Genomic DNA, 23114 nt, shown 5'->3' with positions numbered 1-23114 from the left:
CTCAGTTAGGTGAACCCAAGATGCTCAGCTACATTGGTGGCAGCAGTGGGAAAAACTGCATGGTTTTTTCCCAAAAACTGCGGGGGATTAGCATAAAGTGGGTGTGTCTGCAAAGCTGGGTACCCATAGAACCCATTTTCATTCGGAAAATCTCGAGGTCAGAGGTCAAGGGATCCCTTTGAAAATGGTCATGGCAGTTTTTCCGTTTGGAGCATTATTTAGCCCCCTTCATGCTAACGTGGTATTGCTGGTACCAATGGATGCATTAGCTTTAAAACACTACAGATCTACAGATACAGCCTCTGCCTGGGAGTGGAAGAGGTCAGGATAAGGGGGTGACACTTGGGGTGGCCAGTCAGACCCCCCTCCACCACTTTATTGGGTCATAGTTTTGGCCATTGTAATCAGTTATAATAACAGTGTGCTCATCAATGTCGTTGCTGAGGATTTGCCTCCATTTATGTAGTCTGTATAATCTGGATAAACTGTTGAAAAGCTGTAAGGTTGTCCTGTCTCTGTTCTATAGGATCCAAAAATATATATGTTTTCATAGCTGATAAATAATAGTCTAAACTACTAAACCGGAATTTAAATTTAAAGACCCACTGCTGTAATGCTCTGGGAATAGCTAAATCTACAGTACATTTTGAACCATATGGTGTAAGGAACATTTCATCCTCTTGGGGCCACTAGAGGGGCTTTAGACTTGTGTTATTTTACTTGACAGTGGCAAAGATTTTTACTCTTCAAATTCCAATTCCAGTGGCACCTGCCTCACTCTGCCCTACAGCTGCACCTGGCAACCCTGTGATCTGGCAGACCCAAGAGGCATTGAGGAACCGCTGTCTGTATCTTTTTAAATCTGAGAGATTTTGTTACCCAGAAACTGTGTAATGTTTCATCAGTAAACTGTATACCACAGGGAATACAAGCAGGGGTGAAGATGGTCTATAGGTCTGTTGGGAGCAGCTCCAGCCATTACTGCTTCTCTATAATTGGCATTTAAGACTGATAAGAGAAGGTTTAAATCCTGCTTTGTTGAGCTTTAAAGAGCCAAAAAAAAAAAAAAAAAAAGAAAAACCACAGATCTGCTTTAAATTAAGGCTGCAACTAATGTTTACTAGCATTCTTTGTGTGAAGATTATTTCCTAAACAAACAGATAAGATAGAGAAAATTATAGAAAAGAGTGAAAAATGCAAAAGAAATAGCAAGTTCCCAGAGCCCAAGGTGACGCTTTCTGATGATTGTTTTCTCTGTCCGACAGCCTAAAACCCCAAAGTATTCAACTTGACATAATCCCAGTTCATTAGCAGGCTATCTTGAGTCAGCAGGTATAGAACACTTTAAAAGAACATGATTTAAGACCAAATGTCCCCTTCCTGAACACATGGTTTGTCACTGTGTCACCCCCTTTTTATGTCAAGCGTGTGTTTAATCTGCTGGGATATGATGTTTTCCTCCGATGCTATAGATAGAGCTCCAAGCCGTGCTGCCTATAAGATACACTGACTCCAACATGTCACGCTTGTGCGTCTATTCTCAGCTGAACATGCTGCAGCTGAGGTGATACTGACAAAATGTCAGCCGTGTTGGCCTCTTCTTTCAACAGCCTTTGAACCCCTCAGGAGGCTTTGAGACATGTAACCGACGCTTCTGACAGTCCTGTTTTCTTTGTCTTGTGCACAACATGTGACGAAATCCAATCTACAGTCTATGGAAAGCCTCCGTAATTTACTCGGACAGCATATCCTCTCCTCCTACACCACACAATGACCCCTGCGGTTCACTTTCTCAAGCTCTCAGCCCTGACCTGGACCCCCAGCGGCTTCGCATTCAGCTGCTGATGTTGGGATGTTTCCCTTCTGTACTCCACACTGACACCTCTACGTTTCAGCCCCTCTGTTTGTGCGTTGTTTGTTTTTTTTGTATGAGCCTGTTTTTGCGCTTGTATAACCCAAATCCTCAAGCCTCTCCCCTCATACAGCCTGTCTGGGAGTATTACGGGCTACAAGAAGAGGGAAATGTAATAACCGGCGAGCCCGGCTGGTGCCCTGTCAGCACGGCTCAGCCTCCACAGAGGCCTGCCCATCACGGACAGCGGCAGCCATGACGGTGCAGATTACACCACGCACTGCAATAAACCTGACACACAGAGAAGTCACAGATTAGACTATTTCCACCATCCATTAATGCGGCTGCAACCCTCGGCTCCTGTTTCAGCCCGTACTGGAGTGAGCACACAGCGCTCTCTAGTGGCCAAACACTCACACAACCACTAACACTTTTCAGTTTTAATCTGATATTAAAACACATTACAAAGTCAATATGCAAATACCCTCATTTGTTAAATTAAATTACTGGAAATGCACAAGTATTGAATAGGTCTTTGTTGATGTGAACTTCAGCCCAGAGCATAAATTAATTCATGTTTGCACTTTAAACAGAGAGGCCCATCTCACCAGCCTGGAAACTAATAAATATGACACTACTTTACAAGTGTAAAATACAGGCATACCAAGTTTGACATTAAGTATATATATATATGTTTTTTTTTATATATTGACTTAAACAATCAGCCCAGTAGCTCACACTACCTATCATACTGAGATAAAGCAATAGATGGTCACATTAAAGAAAATAAATGGAGTTTGTGAATGAAATCAAGCAGTAAGAAACCACTGAGGGAATAAGTGCATAAGCAATGCATTTCCAGTGAGAGGAGTTCAGTCCGTTTCCATTTAACTATGCACAGAAGAAAAAAAAAAAAAGAAAAAAAAGTAAACACCCTGCACACCCGCCAGGGTGACCACATTCTGAAGAAATGTTTAGAGAGCAGGCATTGTTGCAAACGTCTTCCTGTAGTCCTGAAAGGACGACACACAGTGCAAAAACAATACAGCTTGGAGGCGACGCTACGACACGACAGACAGTGCAATTAATCCCAGCCTCAAGTGACACCAACACTGTTACTGGTAATACGTCTGATCAACAGTAGAGGCAGCCTGCTGCTACTGAGTCAGTATGAGAGGATGTGAACTGACGAACCATCAGCACCATTAAAGCCCTGCGTGCAGACTTAAGGGTTACAGTGCGTCCTCTTGTCCTCGTTGTTGGTTGTTCGTGGAGGCCTGAAGGATAATTCCAGGTAATTACAAGTCAGGTTTTTTTTGTAGTTTTGGCCATAGTTTCTGTCAGGCTCTGATTCCACTTCATGTACGTTGAATGTTTAAATAGAAAACCACACGCTTTAGGCATTTTATCCCACCCACCTTCTATGAGGAAACTGTCCAGCTCATTTCAACTCTCTCCCAATCTCTCTATGTTGTAGCTAGTTGGTAGGAAAAGTAAAATGAGCACAGCACCCTCAGGTTGAGTAAGTAGATGAGTAAGTTGAGCCATTGCATGAAAATATCGGCTATTGCTTTTTTTTTTTTTGGCTAATTTCTGAGTGCAATGTTATTATCACAGCTAGAAACTATAGCCAACATTACAAATATCTGACCCAAGTTGTGATAAGCCGGAATTATCCTTTGAATACAAAACAAACAGAAGCATACGGTATCCTCCATGTTCTGATGCCTCTTTGTTTCAATAAAAATCAACAAATGTTGAGAGGAGCATGTACACACACACACACACACACACACACACACACACACACACACACACACACACACACACACACACACAAAAAAGGAACAATGGCTACCCTAGTGCTTGGTCTTAGGCCAAGGCAATTTGTGGATTTGGAAATTCTGTGTATTTACAGTTTCACAAGTCTGTGGCAGCTCAGTACGAGTCCAGACCTGCTCTGCTGGATAAAATAGGAGTTGTGTCTCATTTGACCTTGTTTTCTTCCTGAGTGTTTTCTCCTATCACCACTATCTGTACGCCTGACAACTGTCCGCTGGCATCCAGCTGCAGCCCCTGAACCCCTTCAGTCTGCGCCTCCTGCATTTGGCACTGCGTCTCCTCCCCCCCTGCAGCCATCGTCACCTCCATCCCGCTCTGGACCATCACTGCCGCCCCGTCCTGGCCCGACTCCCCGGTCAGCTGCAGCTCCATCACTCCCACCGCCTGCTCCATTGGAGCCGGGTTGATCTCGATGACCGTGTGCTCCTGGCCGGCCTCCACCTCACCCTGCATCACTTCCTGCTGCACCAGCATGGTGCCGTCCACCACCTGGCCTTCGATGGGCACCACCTCTGTGCTGCCGGCCTGCTGGCTCAGGTGCACCAGCTCTAAGGGGCTCATCATTGTGCCCAGCTGGCTGGAGTCTTGCATGGCGGTGGTGCCAACGAGCGTGAGGCCCGACGACGGGTGCAAGGTGATGGTGTCCGCCTTTCCGTCTCCGGTCACCATGTAGCGGGTGAAGAGCTGTGAGCCGGCGGGGAGCAGGGTGACCGTGTTGGAGGACTGGGCCAGTGTGGCCATGGGCAGGCCTGCCACGGTGAACGGCTGACCCACGGAGGACAGAGAGATGGGGGAAAGAACGGTGAATTGCTGGGGCTGCAGGGTGGCCTGCTGGTTGACGGGGGAGGTCAGGAGGGTGGTGGTGGAGGCGGGCCTCTGGAGACGAGGCCGCTTGGTCTGGCGCTTGGTGGGAGTTTTGTTTTTGGCAGGCTGCGGGCAGGACAGGAGAGCTCGCACCTGCTGCTGCTTCCTCTGTTCTTCTAGCTGCACCTCCAGGTCTACACACAACACACAACAACAACTGATTAATACACTTTTCACATTCATTTTCGTCTTGCTACTTTATTCTAAAATCAAGATTTTGCACGCCGTAATATTGATATTCGATATTAACATTTAATAAAGATGCTGGGCACGCTTAAGCCGGCAAATGTCAAGTCCAATCTCAAAACACACACACAACACTGACAAATAAAAATGTCATCTGTCCTTTTTCAATATTTAGTATTCAAACACTGTGGTAGCAAAGTCGCACAAACACCAGACTACAGGCCTGTTTCCTAATTTGTAGAATAGAGTTCCAAGAGTTCTGCAAATCATCGTTTTTCATAAAATGAAGCATAATCACATCTAATGACTAATTAGCAGATATTAAGACACTGAAAGTAGTCCCAAAAGGTATTTACATTTGTAAGTATTTCACTGCAAAACGTATTCCCATACAGTATATACCAGTATTATACTGTATAACAGTAATGTGTGTCTAAAATGTTTTTTCCATATTAAAACTGTTCATTTCTAAAGTTTTGCTGCGTGTCAGACGGCTCTAAAATACAACAATACCCATGAGCCTCTGCCATTAAAGAAGAATTATAGCAAATTTAAACTGCTTCATTGTTGAATTAATGAACAAAACACAACAACGTAGTGGCTAAATTCATTCAAAGTTGGCATGGAGTCTAAAGGTACTTTGATTTAAGCTGCAGGTAGTATAGTCAGATTTCTCAGCACTAATCTTCTTCTTCTTCTTTCTCCTGTTACCCCTGCACGAAACTGAAGTTTAAGCTCAGCTGTTTCTTGCCAAAATGCACCTTGGGAGTCGTAGAGAACTTCTCCCCCGAGGTTTTTTATGTACTGTACAAAGGCTTGTAGCTCTGACTGCTTATGAAAAACCAGGTATTTTGTAATGCAGTTGGTTGTGCCAATTCAAGGCAACGAATGGGATTTTTACTTCTAGATCAATTAGGGCCTGGAATAGCTCCTCCCACTTCGAAACTGTATTTGTAACTAAATCTGACTTCAATTCTATCATCTTTATTTCCTGGCTCAGACACTGGATTTTAAAACAGTCTGGCACTATTTCATCACACTAAGAAAGAAGACTGCTCATTAACTGTCACCTAATCAAACCTCTCTGGCATTCAGACGCCCATGAGAACTAAAAACAAACCCAACGACACGTCCAATGGGTCCTGAAAAGATATATGCGTCGCCAGCCAAACAAAGGACAGCAGAGTAAAGAACAGAATGGGTGTGGAGGCTCCTGAGGTGAAACCTTGTTTGTGGTCTGTACTCACTGGTGAGCGTGCTGAGGATTTGCTCCTGGCAGGGATCCGTCTGCTGCTTCCTCCTCTCCAGGATTTTCTTGACCGAGTCGAGCAGGCCGAACACTTGGGCAAGGTTACTGAGCACCGCCACCTCTACCAGACAGGAATCTGGGATCAGTGCGGCAATCAATCAAAGGGTCACTTGGTCAGTCAGAAAGGAGGAACAAATTCAGCTGTTGTAAACAATCATTCAATCATTACGGTTACAGAAACCAGCCATTCTACAAGCCTCCTGGTGTCTGTTTTTCATCTATCAGCTTCCAACAGCAGCTGAATTTGTTCTCTCTTTCCATTTGTTTCTCGTTTATGCACCTTCAAACAAGCCCTAAGTCTTGCATATGGTCTGCTTTGATGATTCCCAGCAGCCAGTACACATTAGCGTTGTTCCGTACCTGTGTCCTGTAAGCCAGCTGGCTCCCTGCGCTGCTGCACGCCGTTCAGCAGCTCCAGCAGCTCTGTGCTGATGTTGGTCACCACTTCACCCAGCAAACCCACGTCGGCGATGCCCTTCCAGAAGTTCAGTGTGTCCTCTGAAGACAGACACAAGCAAGTCTCGGTCACTGGTGTGTTTATGTCATTATTGTGATATTAAGGATCTGTGTCGGGATGTGCGCTCTCTGCGACCTGAGATCTCATTCGATTCCTTCTTGTCGATAGACTCCAGTGAGATTGAGCTCCAGTCCGCCTTGCCACTCAGAACCTCGGCCCTGTCCTCGCCCACTACCCCGCCGTTACCCAGGACCACCTGAGCTGCAATTTACACAAGAGAGCACACATTATGCTTGTTACATGGACTTTCAAATGTCTGAGATTTGAGGGTCCAGCAGTCTAAAAACATTGCACTGAATACTAAAGACCATGTGAATTTGGCAGGAAGCTTTTAGCAGCTGGCCCTTTAAAGGTTATATATGAGATTTAAAACATGAATATAGCAGCACACAACTATGTTCAGTTGTTTTGTTAAGTTTAAGTAAGATTTAGTGGAGTCATGGTGTCTCGATCCCTCTGCCTGTGTTGCTATCGCAGCCTCTTTGAGGTTTGTTTACAAGCCGCTGAAAGACAAAGACGTTTTTGGTGAGTTTTATTTTATTTTATTCATTTAGTCTGAGATGCTGGTGCTCTAGTACGGCATCGAGTCAATTTTGTATGTATAAACTTGAATGTCGGAGCATTTTTAATGCAGAACTTTGCTAACTGTGACTACAATACGAAGACAAAGAAAGTTTCAGTGGGACTTATTTCTCTCATTTGATGTTTCTGAAAAGCACAGGCTTGTATACCTTTAATTGACAGAGAAAGTTGAAGGTACACAGAAAAGGGGGGAGAGGGAGAAAGAGTGGATGACACGCAGCAAAGGGCCGCAGGTTGGATTTGAACCAACTGCCGCTGCAGCAAGGACTAAGCTTTGGTACATGGGGCGCCAGCTCTACCAGGTAAGCTATCAGGGCGCCCTCAAATTAAAATTCTAAATGAATTACCCACTTTTAAACTCAAGGTGAGGACAGCAACCAGTAACCAGTTAAATACCATTAACATTTGTTCAGTCAGAACTATGAACATGTTTTTATCTTTGCTTGAATTTGGCAGCTGCGTTTTCCCCAGGCAGTTCTTTGCCCCTGTGTCATCCATTACGATCATGGTAAGTAAAACGTGGCAGTTATTATGGCAGCTGCTGTAAGAATGCAGTCTCCAGTCTCTCTAACTCATCGTTTAGGATAAATTACCGTTTACTGCAATCTAAATCTGCTTTCAACATATTTTGCAGAGCTGCAACGTCAGCTGTTAAATGAATTCAACCATTTTGATAATCAAGCAATCGAAATAATATCCAAATTCTTTCATCCCAGCTTCTGAAATGTGAATATTTTCTGCTTTCTTCAGTCCTCTCTGACAATAAACTGAATATCTTTTGGTTGTGGACAAAACAACACATTTGAGGACGTCACCTTGGGCTTTGGGAAACACCGATCAACATTTTTCACCATTTTATGGACCAAACAACTAATCGATTAATCAAGAAATGATTGACAGATTAATTGATAATTAAAATAATTGTTAGTTGCAGACGTAATATTTAGTTTTATTCTGACACAAGCCTTATAAAGCAAAAACAGAATCCCTCAACTCTAAACAACACACAACCGTACTGGCTGACAGCAGATTTGTTAATAAACCGCCATGTGTCGAGCCATGACTTTGCTGTGTTCTCACCTTGAGAGGAGGTGGGCGTAGTAAGTCCGGTGCCATCGGGAGGGAACCGCGTGTTGTTGATTAAAAGGTCAAACTTGGTGCTGCGACACGTGTTGGTGCACAGTGTGCTGTGCTGGTAGAAGTCCAGCTGACCTGAATCCATCATTTTTCTGAGTTCAGTACATCAAAGCCAGCACCAAACAGTTGAGAAATAGAAGAGAGAAAGAAGTTATGTTTGATAGGCTACCAGTGATCTCATCAGTACTGCCAAAGATATTTGCACCCTTTATAGCTGACATTGCATTTACACGTTTGTCACTTTCTGAGCTGCCCGTCACTGTACTTATCTGGGTGGAGGTGCAGTGCCTTTCCAACTCAGTGCACTAATTCTACTTGTTTGAAAGTTTTGTGAGAGCGACTGCATGAAGTGTTACAACTGATTTGTGTGCAGTACATCACAGAAGCAGCCTGAGGAGCAGGAATATATTTTGACTAGATAAAAAAAGGCAAATTCAAGGATCTCATAACACAAACTGTGCATTAGTAGAATAGAATGGTGTATTTCTAAATTTAAAAAACTATTTGTAAAGCTGCATATTTCTGCAAAAAGACAGGCATCTTATCACCCTAAACCTAAACGAGTGCCATCAACAGAGAAAGGAGATGGGGGCGCCCGGTTAGCTCAGTTGGTAGAGCTGGTGTCCCGTACCGATGTGTCATGTATTTGTTAGTGGGATCTGAAATATGTCTAATATCGAATAATCGAATTACTCCATCTGGGTGTCAATGACCACAAATTTCCATCACCAACAAATATTTCCTTATATAGACCGCTCAGGTATGTATGTATGTAAAGTATACAGGATATGATAAGTGATTCAATTTCTGAATATTCAATATGTCTTTCCATCAGTCAAAGAGACAGATGGTTTAACGAAGACTCAAGAGTAGTTATTATCATATCTACAGCTCATGCCTGATGGAATAATGTCTCGTTAGTTCTCTCTGGTATAAAGCTACACAGAATATCTGATCTTGTCATGGTTTTGGATATTTATTCAAGACGCATGAGTCACATCTCTGCTTCTTACATCAGCAGTAATACATATGTGAGTTTGCATGCAGGCTGTGATGATGACTAATTATGATGTCGGGTAGTACAACCAAGCAGAATATTAAAATATGTGCTTTTGGCTCCCTAATCCAAATATAAGTCCCCTCACCTTAGCATTACTCCACCCATCCTGATGGCTCTCTTCCAGTCTTTCAGGGTGGCTTTTCCAGAAATGTGCACAAACTGCTTCGGGCTGATCAGCTGGTCTTCATACTAGTGGAGAGAGTAAAGTGACCACATTCACATATAATATATTCATATTATTGCAGGTACCAAACTAAATGTACTATGCTCAGCAGGGGTGTAACGATTCACCAAATCCACGGTTCGGTTCAGACCTCGATTTTTGAGCCACGGTTCGGTTCATACCGCGGTTTTCCCCGTTTCCCCATTTTGCAGAGAAACAGAGAGAGAGAGATGTTATCTGATATTACATTAAGCGGATACGGCAGAAATCTTACATTACGGAGCGTCGGTGAACGCACCACTGCAGATGTCACTCACTAACGTTAGTTTCGGTTTGGACCCACATGCGGCGCACTTGAAAACTGAATCACGGGTGAGTTTATGAAACGTACTGCGGATGGAGAAAGTGTTTGCCGTGAGTGACCAGAGGTCCAGGCTAGGTGTGTGTGCTGTGTGCATGTTACTAACTCACTTCTTCCCCGGAGTTCTTGTGCTTTCGTCTCGCAGGTTCTCATGGATCCTGGTGGAGCCTCCTGCCATGGTCCTGCTTACTGCCATTGCCAATACTGTTGTTGCTGTGCACCTGTCTGTCTGTCGCCTCTCTCTCTCTCTCTCTCTCTCTCTCTCTCTCTCTCTCTCACCCCAACTGGTCGAGACAGACGACCACCCACCTAGAGCCGGAGGATCTGTCCTAGGTTTCTGCCTTTAACAGGCAGTTTTCCTTGCCCTTGTCGCCAAGTGCTTGCTCATGGTGGTACTGTTGGGTCTCTGTAATTAATGTTAAAGAGTTCGGTCTAGACCTGCTCTATTTGAAAAGTGTCCTGAGATAACTTCTGTTATGAATTGGCGCTATACAAATAAAATTGAATTGAATTGAATTGTGTGTGAGTGTGGGGAGAAGAGAAAGGGAGCAGATTAAAGTAGTAAATAAACACTAAAATCAGGTGGAAAATGACCTAGAATAACCTACTGTCAATACAAATATGATATAGGCGTACACCGCTACCACCCCATGGGCCGCCGCCACCGCCGCAGTTACACTGTCTTAATGAGAGCTCAACAGTCCAGGGAGCGAGTGTGTCGCGGTTCTGTCTCTCGGATCCGCGACTTCTGTCTTGGTTTCAGAACCGTTACAGCCCTAATGCTTAGAGGATGTGGTATGGTGTAACTATGTCAGTGGTTTTCAAACAAGCCACAAAAAGGCAGAGCAACACACCCATTTAAAGTAGACAGGTTACAGCACTAAAAATGAGGTAATGGAACTACAAAGCACGTACCAGGTACGGATATAGTGTTCATGTTTAGTTGTACATTGCATATTGTATGCTTGTCACAAAATCCCACGGCACAGCTAACCTCGCTTCACAGCACACTGTTGGGAAACCACTGCACTAGATAAAAGGGGTTTGGGGTCAGTCAAATGTTGTGCAGTAGTAACTACTGACTGATGATAAATGTAATCTATCACTATGTCTGAAAGGGATACCATATACTACTGCTATAAAGTATGTTCTATATAATGATGCTAACAGTTGTGATGCAGGAACAATGTTTTGAGGGGATGTCGGGATTTTCCAGTACTAGAGTATGTAATAATTCCACATTATAATGTCTATAAGCACTAAACTTGTGTTCTATATGTTGTGGAGTTGCATACCATATAACCGCAACATACCTCTCGCTCCCTGTCAATAAAAACCCAAATGATTTTAGTGTCTATACTGTCATTACAGACTTAGTCATTTACCTGTGTGAATGTCCTACATACGCTCAGTCAGAATACTACTGTATGGATACAACAGTGACACCTTACCATTCACTGTTGGTAATACGAAAAAATTAACATTTTGAAAAAGTGTGGAAATGTCCCGGTCCTGCAAGTATACAAACTCAATAAAGCTGTGCAAACATTTTGCCTTGATTGGATTACACGTCCCAACTTGTTTTTACAGACGTGTACAGTATTTTTTGACAGTGGCCTCAATTATTTCTTACCCGTGTTTCGTATTTCTTTTGTGAGCTTCAATATTTATTTTGGTTCAGAACATTTGCTGTGTTTAGCTTAGTGCCCGTTTAATTCAACTCATGCATAACAGCATGTTCGTAACAACCAAGTTTTCTTCATTTTCATGTAATTGCATATGGATGAGCATTAGAAGACCGCTAGTGAAACCCTCCTACAGTTGCCACTTTGCTTCAATGTGTATGACGAATACCAACCTTCACACATTTTACATTGATTCCTGGGCACACAAATTTCTTCACCAGCAACACAGCTTTACAGTCGCCGCATGTTATGGGACATCCAATTTCAACGTCATCTCCTTCAGTTTGTTCTAAAAAAAAAAATTAAAAAAGACACAAAATTTTAACAGGAGAAGACCAGAGGAAATTGATTAACATATGCATCACTAAATCTTTCAAATGATCCAAACATCATTCTGACAGACTCTAACCTGGATGGGCTTCAACAGCCATGACAGCTGCATCCGTTTCAGCAGATTCATCTCTGAAAAGAAAAAACAGTTGGCATTTTCACATTTCTTCTTGGTGGTATAGAGGATACGGTCTATGTATTGTGTATGTAAGTATCTACTTAGGAGCAGTACTCTTTGTCCCACTGTAATTAAAACCTAAGAATGGCTGATCATCTGGCATCCCTGCAGTTTGTTCTGTTAAATTGTTTTGAAGGGAACTAAACTGTAATTTCAGTCAGTGAGGTTACACCTGGCGTCAGTACATACCCAGTGGTGATTGGCTGGAGCTGGAGGATGACCTGAGTCTTATTTGGGTCATCGGGGTCCCCTTCACCGTCAGTCTTCACCATCACCACCTCCCCCATGGACACCGTGACCTCCTCCGTGGTCGCCATCACACTCAGAGTAGACTACAGAGGGGGGCTGCTTTCATATAACAGCTATCCAGGAGTTTGTTCATCTGAAAAAGGACAAATACATTTAAAAAAACAAAAAAAAACATACCCATATATTATTCAGGATGTCATGTACCATTAGTGATATTGAGATTTGGGGTGGAGTATGAGATGTTGAGTGGACTGGTCATATGCATTGAGGATGAATGAGAAGTTGAACATGAAGCAGATTGTGGAGCGCCTGATAATAGAAAAAGGAATTTCTTGTTGGTTTGGACATTAGGGTGAGGTGGCATGATGTTGTTCCACAAGACATACGTTAACATGTTAGTGCAACTTATTTAGTAGCCTAAAGGTGTTTTAATAGTAGACATACTGTACATGTAAGCATGTTGTAACATAGTTGAGTTGATAAAATAAAAATGATGGACTAGCATTGGGATAGCTGTTAACTTAGCTAGCTAACTTTAGGAAACTAACTGAACTATTTAACCCAAATGTAGACATACTATACATGTAAGCCCTTTGTAACATAGTGAAGTGAGTGGATACAATTAAAAAAAATTCAAAATATAATGCAGTAATGTTTGAGTACATTTTAATATTCTATTATTGGGATTAGCTGTTAACTTTAGCTAACTTAGTTAACGATAGCTAGCTTGAAAGACTACTTATGCTTCACTCTCCCTAACACGAACACCATGAACCAAACCTCCTGAAGAAATCCGTCATTTAAACGGTAACGTTCTCCAATATGTTCAAATGTATGAATTCATCGATATCAATCTAGTTGCGTTATATCTACTAAATTTTACCAAACATTGCGTCACTTTTTTAAATCATATTTCTGAAATGCTTCTGACACACAATGTCTTCATGTCTGTGAACTAATGGGAGTAATAATTATTAGAATATTAAAGGTCACATTTTAAATTTATTTACATTACATTTATCACAAGGCCATAACAAATATTACACTGCAATAAAACATGTTGTGTCAGCTATGCAAACTGCTCATAAAGACCCAGTTTCTAAAAGACATTTTGGAGCAAACTGTGGCGTTAGTGTGAGGGTTTCCCCCGCATATTGTGGAATAGAAACCGCAGTTTCGCGTAATTTAGGGAGATTCTAACTGACAAGAGGCTGGTGGACCATGCACAGTTACAGCAGAGCTAAATCCATCTGCTTTGTTGCAGATGAAACATCCCTATTTCCCAAAGTTAGATGGGTTATCACGACCGCAGTAGGCACCTGACTGCTTTTCGCTATTGAGATCCACACAGCTACTCAGACTAGGCTCGACGGTAGCCATTATGGCTAACGCAAGGGCGTAACTTGATGTGTGGAAAACTGGACAATATTGTAAACTATACTGCCCGAGACGGGTAAAGCTTTGCATTTACAGTGTGACGGTTACGTGCCGCTTGTCTCTGAACCGTACGTCCCTTCGTAACTCTGCATTTTAACTCTCCGCTCCCCCTCAAAATGACGTCTCCCTGTGCGGCGGCACGTACAGCAAACAACGGCACGGCGACGGCGTTGCCCCTCCATTCTGTACGAGCCTGGCTGGCTGAACCCCCTCCGCGATATACCCTAAACCCCCGGCTAAAACTACCGTTCGCGTCGTAAGCGCGGATGATATTTTGCAGCCAAGTATATTTAAAATCACATAGTAAAAAAATAGCTTGTCCTTACCGTTTTATGAAGAGAAACGCAGCCCTAGATTGTGGAGAGCTGCGGCGCATGCGCACTTCTCTGATATAGCTTGACTTCCTGCTGAACAGCGCTCGCCTTGTTATCACGCTCTTAAACCCTGATATTCAACCACAACTCTTTCTACTCTCTGACTACACTAACGGTATCACAGAGGAGACACACAAGAGCCTGCCACCTGTGATGGAACTCTGTTTTTATATGTTTCATTGACGAAGCTTATATCTCCTAGATTGGGTCTATTCAGCTTGCATCCCAGTTAGTGATACATTGGCTGTGTAATGTGGTGTTTAATAAACTGTGTGACATTTTGAACAGTGAAGCTCAGAGCACTGTGGGTATAGCGTCCAAGTCCCTGAAATAAAGGCATTCTTAACCCCAAGGCGAAGTCTAACAGCTAGTTTGCTATAGAAATACGAATTATATTTTAACTGTCAATATATGGAGCTAAGCGGCCATATCACACATCTGTATATGTTTAACCTTATAAGTTGTCTAAAGATATGTTCTGATTGAACAGTTTTCATTTGTTGGTTTGATATGAGAGTGATCACTCTGTATTCTGCTCATATAACCCATACGTTGTGTATTTTCTTCCACAATAGAGGACGGGGCGCCAGGACAAGTGATCACTAGCAGCCCCTGGTTTAAAAATTGTGCTTCCGAAATCTCTTGATGGCGATTCCGCAGGAAGAGTGGATTTCCCCACCCCTCCTGTGCCAAACATAGCAGAAGCCCTTTTTAACGAATGTCTTGAACATCCCACGTACTGACCAGCGGCAACATGTCCCTCACTCAGGGGTCCAGGACCTGAGACTGTGTCTCAGTGTCTCAGTGCTTTATGACGTGTTGTGTAACAGTCATGTACGATAACTAACTATTATTTGAACTGTTTAGTCTTAAGTTCATTATTTTCGGTATTTTAGCAAATGTATGTAGGGGATTTGAGTAGCCGAGAGCATGATGGGTAATAAAAGGCGGAGCGACCTAATGTTGTTGGCTCTCATTGGTTGCTGTGGGCGCTCCAACCAGTGCTGCGTTCAAGTAATGCGGGACAATCGACGAGCACCTAGAAAAACAAAGGTCTTGTATGGTGTTTACTGTGTTGTAAAATGAACCTGAAGTCATCATGACAACCGTTTTCTCTAAATTCGGCGGCTCTCTCTCAAATAGCCCCATAGTTAACCCATAAGATACAGGGACTGGGTTTTATAAATACTGTGGCAGACACATTTACATCCCCTGGGGCTCCACTCCTCTTTTCTTTTGTCAGAATCTTTTCAGAAATTTAACAAATGTAATTTATTAGTATATAATTACATATTAATTATATTATATATTTTATACATTACATCATCCTAAATTGTGTTTTAAAGCCCTCTCCACACTGACAGGATATAATTCTGAGGGGAGAATCAAAATGCCATTATTATGTTTAAATTTCTTGCCCCTTATCTGAATTGTGGGTAAATTGTGGGTCTGTATGCTGTACAGATTGTAATTTGACTTGACTATTGTGTTAATATAGGCCACACTGTCACCAGATATATAAAATACATTTCATTTCTATGGCATCCGTTGCCAAACTATAGCCACCAGCTAATATAGATTACCTATTTCATTTTTGTTTTGCATCTTTTGTTCCCATTGAACCTGGCTGTAGCAATATCTCACTAACAGCTACTAAATGTAATCAGGACAAAAGAAACTCTTGTTCTGGATCAAAGGATGGATGGATCTCAACTCTCATCCCCATTAATATATCAGTGACCAATGTAGGTCACAATGATCCTCCTTCAGTCTGTCAGCAGAGGGCGCCAAACCCCAGTGGAAAAACAGCAAACTTGAGTCCCAAACATCATTCATTGTACATCTATTTATTTTTTTTAACCAATCAATAAAATCACATCAAATCAAAGGCCTTATACATAATATATAAAATAAATAACATTTATTCAATAAAGCTGTGAAATGTGGCCATGGGGATCAGGAGCTGAATAATTCGGTACTATGTACTGCGTCGAGGGCCTAACAGCTGCTGATGGTGTCTGGTATAGGAGCCCTATCAGTGGGTTGGTTTCATCATTCCCCTGGACAACATAAGAACACACCATTAAAGGTATAGTCCAAATTTTTGGAGATATCCTGTTCTGGGCTGTTTTCTGAGAGCGAGATGAGAAGATTAATATCAATCTCATGTCTGTGTGCCAAAATGTGCAATATTCTTATTTAGTTCCAAATGATATGTAGCAACACCTCTAAAACTCTCTAATGACTCATTCTTGTTTATTTAAAGGCGCTGTAAGCAATATCTTTTTTGTTAAAATAAGTGTTAAATAGCTCTACGTTCCGACAGCTGTCACTGATACAAAGTGTACAGTCAAAGAATGGCTCCCCAGTCCCTCCTTTCTCCAGTAAACAGAGAATTTGTTTTCTGGTATCCCGTTCCTACTTTGTCCAATCAGGAGAGAGAACTCCACAAAGAGGCGGTCCTCAGGCAGCAGAATTTCAGTGTGGTGACTTGTGGTTAGGAGGGAGGCGACTGCTGACTGCAAGAACGGACAGGAACTTAGCCAAAATGCAGATTTCACTTACAACACCTTTAACCTGTACACAAACAGAAATGTAACAATGGCAACTTGTGGTTTTACTGGGAGTTATGCTGGAACAACAGCATTATCCACAAACTAAGCAGACTATGTAGCTCATCTAACAACCTCCTTTTACTTTTCTTTAGAGGTGTTGATAGGTGTATTTTGAAATTTAGACAGCCAGGCAATGTAAGAGTATTTCCTAAAAACTACTTTAAGATTACAGTCAGAGAGAGGCTGGATCTGGACTGAAGATTGGCCACCGTCATTATCATCATCATAACACAGGATGGTCACTTTTTGTAAGATTGCAGTTTTTAAGGTTACAAATGCTGTTGTTAATCTTATCATTATTGTCATAGCTATTTAACATTGGTGGAGAGGAGGTGTCAAGGGATGAGAAAGAAGCTTATTTCCTCCCATAGAGTCTTTCACAAAGCCATTTCTTCTTGGTGTCTTTCCAGTCTTGTCTTGAAAATTGAACCAACGCTCGGAGGTTGCCTTCTTCACACCACGCAGTACAACGGGCCCTTCTGATGTGCGGTGCTCAGGAATGGGAATCATGCTCACTGGAGAACAGTTTGCTAACAGCACAGTATTAACATACAAATTCAAACAATATCATACAATTGAACCCTGTTTAGATGAGAGACAAAAAGAGGAAGGTAGTCGTAGTATTAAACACAGCCAGACTGGTTGTCAGATGGTGATTTTGGATGTTGCAAGGACATTTAGCTAGATCTCAAGGCATAGCACCCCTGTGATGAAGTCCTCAGCTGTGCCGAGAACACAAAATGTTAACATTGACTGTCAAACAACCAAAAAACATATAGTATGTAGTGTTGGACACTGTTTTTAAACCTGGCTATAACAGGTTTACCAGGAAGCATACAGTTTGAATCTGTACAGAAAAGTAAAAAAATAAAGGGATGGTGCAAATGTATTAGAATACATTCCTTACATACTGCCCTACAGCCTTCCTCAATTAAAAGGAAACAAATGTCAGTTTGGTCACATGAACGCAAAGTAAAAACTGCAGAATGCATAATCTCTGTGTGTGAACAGGTTTTGTGGTGAGATGCTGGTGAGAGGTGAATGAGCGGTGGGAGGGGAGGTGAGTTCCCAGGCATAGTGTACTGTGGTCTATTGTACACTCGAGGCCTGGAAACAGATTAATAGCGTCTGCGGTCAAAAGCCTCTGCAGACTTGAAAGTATACACGATCCTCTGTGTCAAAGGTAGTTACTGCTGTGTTTGTGAGACATGCGTTCATAATAAATGCAACTCACTGCTCAGAACAGCAAGCTGATAGGCTCCATTACAGCTGGGATTATTAGGGTCACAAGTCTGTAAAGACTCTTATCTATGTTAAAGCTTAAGTTATATCAACAGTCCTTACTGTAGTTAGCAAAGAATTTCAGTGACTTTAAGTACAGCTTTAAACTTGAGATTTATAGAAGGATAATAAAACTCCTGGCCTTGAAAGTCAACAGATTTATTGGCGATCACTTCTGTCAGATTTCAATAACTAAAAACAGGCATTTTGTTCAGTTTAGGTACATGGTTCAACATTTTGGGAAATGCACTTATGTGCATTCTCCATTAAAGTTAAATGAGAAGATTGATAGCAGTCTCATGTTTGGAGCATTGACAGTATATACAGTGGAAAGAGCTTCCAGGTCTCTGAAGTGAAGTCAGTGTGGTAGAGTCTGCATTCTTTCTAATGGCCAGCAGGGGGCAGCTCCATGAACTGCAAAAAAGGAGTCCAACAGTATGGATCCCTTACAGAGAAATAAACCGACATCTCATTTAATTTAGGACTTTAATTTATGACTTACAGAAATGAGACAGATATCAATTTTCTCTAACTCCTGGAAAGCAAAGCAAAAATGCTTATTTCTCAAAATGTTGGGCTATATGCGTTTAAGGCCCTGCAAATATCAAATCAAGCAGTCTGTCGGGCAAGAAATAGGCGATAGGAAATATGACAGTGGCAATGACATGTGGCGAAAGTCCCTTGCCAAAACCCAACCCAGGGTGCTGTGGTTACTGAACTGTTTGGAGGACTGTGATAACCATGTTAAAAGAAATGCAAATTCACTTTTGCAGTGTATGCTACCATGTTAATGTGGCATCCTCAGGGCTGAACATTGTTTTCCTACTTGGAGCCCTGACTTTTCTTCAGATCTCCCCAAATTTCCTACTGACACCTCTGGAACACAGCATAAAGTCTATACACAAAAGCAGCACATATATCCACACCATTGGATTTAATGAATTGGCATCCATCATCAGCTCAGGCATGAATGGAACATTATTTTACCAAACTGAGCTTGGAACAAATGAAACAGCTGTTTGCCTGATACACAAACAGCTGCAGGTGGAATCCAAACTCCCTTTTGTTCTTAAACACATCTTTACTACCGCTGACGATGAGAGGTGACACACTTGATGTCTTGCTTCTGTTGATCCTATGATACAAATACCTAAATGGGACCACCTACACTAATTTCAGTGGCCTATCTTTATGTATACGCCTAAACTAGAAATAATCTAAATTCTTTAACAAAAACATCACTCATCTATTCACAGAATGATCAAAGATTTAAGTCAGTTTGGCGTAAGTGCACACACAGCTTACAGTAGCAGGAGCACATTGATTTAATATGGTGACACTCATGGTAGAGCTGTCTGTTCACACTATCAATCTAATAGCTTTCAGTGACCTTTTAGCTTTCATCTCTATAGATTTCACTATTATTTACAATATTACAGTCACAAAAGATTGCAGGCAAAGCATTGCACAAACTTTGACGAGTAGAAACCGACAATAGATGCCAGACTACAGTAAGTCATAGTCCATGGATTTATCTGTATCTTCAGTATACTCAGTAGTCCATTAACTCCAGGGCTGTGTAAAGGAGTACTGGCTACACTATAAGACCCAAGACCTGATCACCTCTGGACGCTTTCTGTGTTTTCCGAACCTAACGAGGCCCAAAACAGGTTGACTCGTGCTACACCACATGAATTTAGAGATACAACTTGATACACATTGGGATGTACAGTGGCCCCCTGTTAGAAAAGAATCCCAGTTGTCAGAAGAAACCACACACAGAAAGGGCACAAAGCACAAGGTGAGGGAGTGATGGACGGTGATATCACAGGGTGCTGAGCCTGAGTGACTTGGTTTCGATGGACAGCTGTGAGACGAGGTGAGCTCTTGGTGTGACGAGACAGTGTTTGGACACAGAGAGTTCTCAGTCAGCAGTGGCAGCCCTTTTCAGCGGTCGCGGTAGCTAGCTCCTCTTCGTCCTCGGCCGGGTAGAGGACCTTGGCGGTGAGGCCACTCTTCACCCCGTCCCAGCCGTCGCGGGTGACGATCTCCCCCATCTTCATCAGCTCGTAGATGTCTCTGGTCAGCAGTTCGAAGGCCCGGTCCACGTTGCTGTTGCACTTGGCCGACGTCTCCACGTAGCGGATGCCCAGCTCGGCTGCCAGCTGCTCCGCCTCATCCCGGCTCACCTTGCGGTCCTTGTTGAGGTCGCTTTTGTGGCCGATGAGGATGTAGACCATGTGGTGAGGCAGGATGTGCTCACTCACCTCCTTGTGCCACTCCCTCACATGGTCAAAGGTCTTGCGATTGGTGAGATCAAAGACTAGTAGCCCGCCAACGGAGTTACGGTAGTAGGACGTTGTGATGGACCTGGTGGGTAGACGGATTAATGACATGTTAGTAATACAAGGCAAAATTTCTTGGCTTCACACTTCCGAACATCTTGGACGCAACCGTCACCGTCAGAACTGTTTCTTTTGGAGGAAGTCTCAAGTTAGTTAAGACAAGTCCAAGTCAAGCATGAGCTCTTGTGGAAGTCGAGTCTCGAGTCCAAGACAAGTCTCAATAAGCAACTAGCAAGTGTTAGTCTTTAACTTGAGGCTTGAAGGTTTTTAGTTGAAATCTCAAGTCAAGTTGAATATATGGGGATCCAATTCTCAGTTTTTGTGACTCAAGTCTACAGCTCTGTTAAGCTCTGTATGTATATATATACACAGAACATTTAGAAAATACACAGAGTGGAACTACTTTGGACATTCAAACATTAACAGATATTGAAAAGCAGAGATTCAGTGATCCTGGCAGTAAGTCCTGATGGCTGTAAGTATGGTGAAAGAGAATACAGAGCTTAACAGAGCTGTAGACTTGAATGTCCAAAGTAGTTCCACTCTGTGTATTTTCTAAATGTTCTGAATGTATCCTGTTGCCCTTTTCTACGGGGCACACTTCAGACAGCAGACGCCTGCTTCCTTATATTTTGCCGATCAAAACCAAGTAGTACTCCCATGCCGGAATATCAGGTTTGCTGTGTGCCAGATTGTATGTGTATGTGTGCAAATTAAATGTATTTAATATGCATATGCATTATGTATGCACAATATGAAATAATACAGGTATAAAAACTAGGTTTTGACACAGGGTACTCTTACAATACAGGGCTTCCAAATGTGGCAAAAACACCTTTGGACTTTAACTGCCCTGCTGAGGAATGAACGAGTGAATAACTGAAATAAATTGAATTAAACTGAATTGAACTGAAATTTTTCAAATTACCACAGACCAGACAGTAAACACAGGATCCTTAGGGGGCCCCTAAAGGTCTGCGGCCCTGGAGTTGTTTCCCCCCTACTCTGTGTCTTTTTCACGAACACTTCATATTCAGTTAAGACAGAAGTGAAAGACTGTGAGTGTGGTGAAGCCTGAAGGAAAACACCCTCTGAAGCCTGGGCTTCAAAAGGGAAAGCACATCTAAGAGCGGAGCAGCTTCTCACCACAGAGAAGTGCTTTAATGGAAATTATCCATGACAGCAGGGACACATGAAACAGAGCCAGCAACAGGATAGATGAATGCAAAAGCTAGGTTGTTGTCATCCTGGTGTTGCACCGGAGACCGTGCAGTCAGTATCTGATGGAATCACACTGGGGCCTGAATATGAGGAGGCTGCCCATCATCCGTGAATGAATGCAGTCACAGTGATGCGACTCGATTTTCACTGTGTCTATATAGGCCAGGGCATCATAAGATCGAGGCCTATATAATCTCCTCCTGAGCCTTTTCTCCACTGTCTACACTCACTTCATTACATCATAACGAGAGAGGAAATGGCCTTCATTCAATTTAAAGGCTTTCATTTTAAATAATAGCAGCCACGAAAAAAAGAAACCAAGGCCTCTCCGTTATTTAACGACTCGGTGAAGAATGATGGTTACATTCAATTCAGCGATATTTTGTATTAAAGCAGTAATAAATACATTTAAAAAAAAAACCGTACCTGAATCGTTCCTGACCGGCCGTGTCCCAGAGCTGCAGCTTTATTTTCACCCCGGGCTCGATATCAAGCGAGCGGGCATAAAAATCTACCCCGACCGTCGGATCCGCCACATCGCTGTAGATTCCGTCCGTGAAGCGTTTGAGCAGCGACGACTTCCCCACAGTGGAATCCCCGAGCAGAATGATTCTGAACTGGTATTGCCACAAAATATCCATGGCATGACTAGAAGGGGGGGATACCAGCGGAGTGTGTGAAACAAAGCCCTGTGCGCGGCGTGTTTACATGAAGCCCCGGCTCCCGCTGCTCCCGCTGCCCCCGCTGCCCCCTCCGCTGCTGCTGCCTTGCCTTCTGCTCAGGAAGAGACGCTGAGCACGGAGCGACCGCAGCAGTCATGTGACACGTTTACCTATGCTCTGCTACACGGGGGTATAACCTGCTACCGCCGTCAGCGAGACAGCTGTAGCTTCTGAAAGAGGCCGTGGTGGGATTTTAAAACAGAATTCAGGGTTTTTATACCAGCGGGGAATTTTAACATGGTCAGACAAGTGATACTTCCAAACAGGCACATATACGCAGAGAGGGGTTTGGTCTACGTTGGGTGAAATTCTAGCAGGTTCTTTCAGTGTGCTTCAACTACCGTCGTGGCCTTGTATGAGCAATATTTGGGTTTTATCTCAAACAGCACCAGCGGGAGTTCGGTTGGAGGCAGGTTGCTGTCCGTGGTTCTGAAGTACATTGAGTAGGCTTCAGTTCCGGTGAGAGCCCGACTCTACCGTGTGTTTCTCTCTTTACACTCAGTATTTTAAGTTCTGTCCTTCTGTGCGGAAAATACGTGATTAGGGAAACGTCAGAATCCCTCTCTGTGTTGGTAGTCGTTTGTGTAAGTCACAATAACCCTGAAAGATGGAAACGGTTCGTAAAAAAGCTTACAAAAATACATATCCCGTCATGCAAGAGGTCCACGTGAGTTATGCGGGCCAATCAGAGGCCCGCTGCTCGGCGCGAGCGTATATAAGAGCACGAGACGCTCTTCTCTGCCTCTTCCTCTTCCAGACCTCCACGAGGAGAAAGCGGAGCAGACGCAGGATGGCGGTAAGGCC

The 23114-nt window shown here is 43.0% G+C and overlaps 2 protein-coding genes and 1 non-coding gene across 4 annotated transcripts; all 3 read right to left on the bottom strand.

Moving 5' to 3' along the window:
• Positions 1 to 2277: 2277 nt before the first annotated feature.
• On the bottom strand, positions 2278 to 14185 carry gmeb1 (glucocorticoid modulatory element binding protein 1). Of its 2 annotated transcripts, none has more exons than XM_051390552.1 (10): positions 14079 to 14185; positions 12256 to 12448; positions 11968 to 12020; positions 11732 to 11847; positions 9435 to 9538; positions 8233 to 8381; positions 6646 to 6771; positions 6414 to 6551; positions 5992 to 6114; positions 2278 to 4692 (listed from the first exon to the last, which is right to left on the bottom strand). In XM_051390552.1, exons 2-10 carry the CDS (start codon positions 12381 to 12383, stop codon positions 3839 to 3841), a joined length of 1791 nt encoding a protein of 596 aa, XP_051246512.1. In that variant the 5' UTR covers positions 12384 to 12448; positions 14079 to 14185; the 3' UTR covers positions 2278 to 3838. The 2 variants fall into 2 exon arrangements, with proteins under 2 accessions (XP_051246512.1, XP_051246511.1); XM_051390551.1 differs by having other exon boundaries at positions 5992 to 6129; positions 14079 to 14184.
• Positions 14186 to 14705: 520 nt separating this feature from the next.
• Positions 14706 to 14839, bottom strand: LOC127358522 (U11 spliceosomal RNA). Its single transcript, XR_007882456.1, has one exon. It is a non-coding gene; the product is annotated as a U11 spliceosomal RNA (small nuclear RNA).
• Positions 14840 to 15957: 1118 nt separating this feature from the next.
• On the bottom strand, positions 15958 to 22387 carry rab42a (RAB42, member RAS oncogene family a). The gene is made up of 2 exons (XM_051390557.1): positions 22015 to 22387; positions 15958 to 20392 (listed from the first exon to the last, which is right to left on the bottom strand). Exons 1-2 carry the CDS (start codon positions 22227 to 22229, stop codon positions 19951 to 19953), a joined length of 657 nt encoding a protein of 218 aa, XP_051246517.1. The 5' UTR covers positions 22230 to 22387; the 3' UTR covers positions 15958 to 19950.
• Positions 22388 to 23114: the final 727 nt, after the last annotated feature.

Source organism: Dicentrarchus labrax, unplaced genomic scaffold (assembly GCF_905237075.1).
Source record: "Dicentrarchus labrax unplaced genomic scaffold, dlabrax2021, whole genome shotgun sequence".
NCBI lineage: Eukaryota > Metazoa > Chordata > Actinopteri > Moronidae > Dicentrarchus > Dicentrarchus labrax.
The sequence above is the reverse complement of the archived record's forward strand: the minus strand, read 5'-3'. Positions and strand labels throughout refer to the sequence as shown.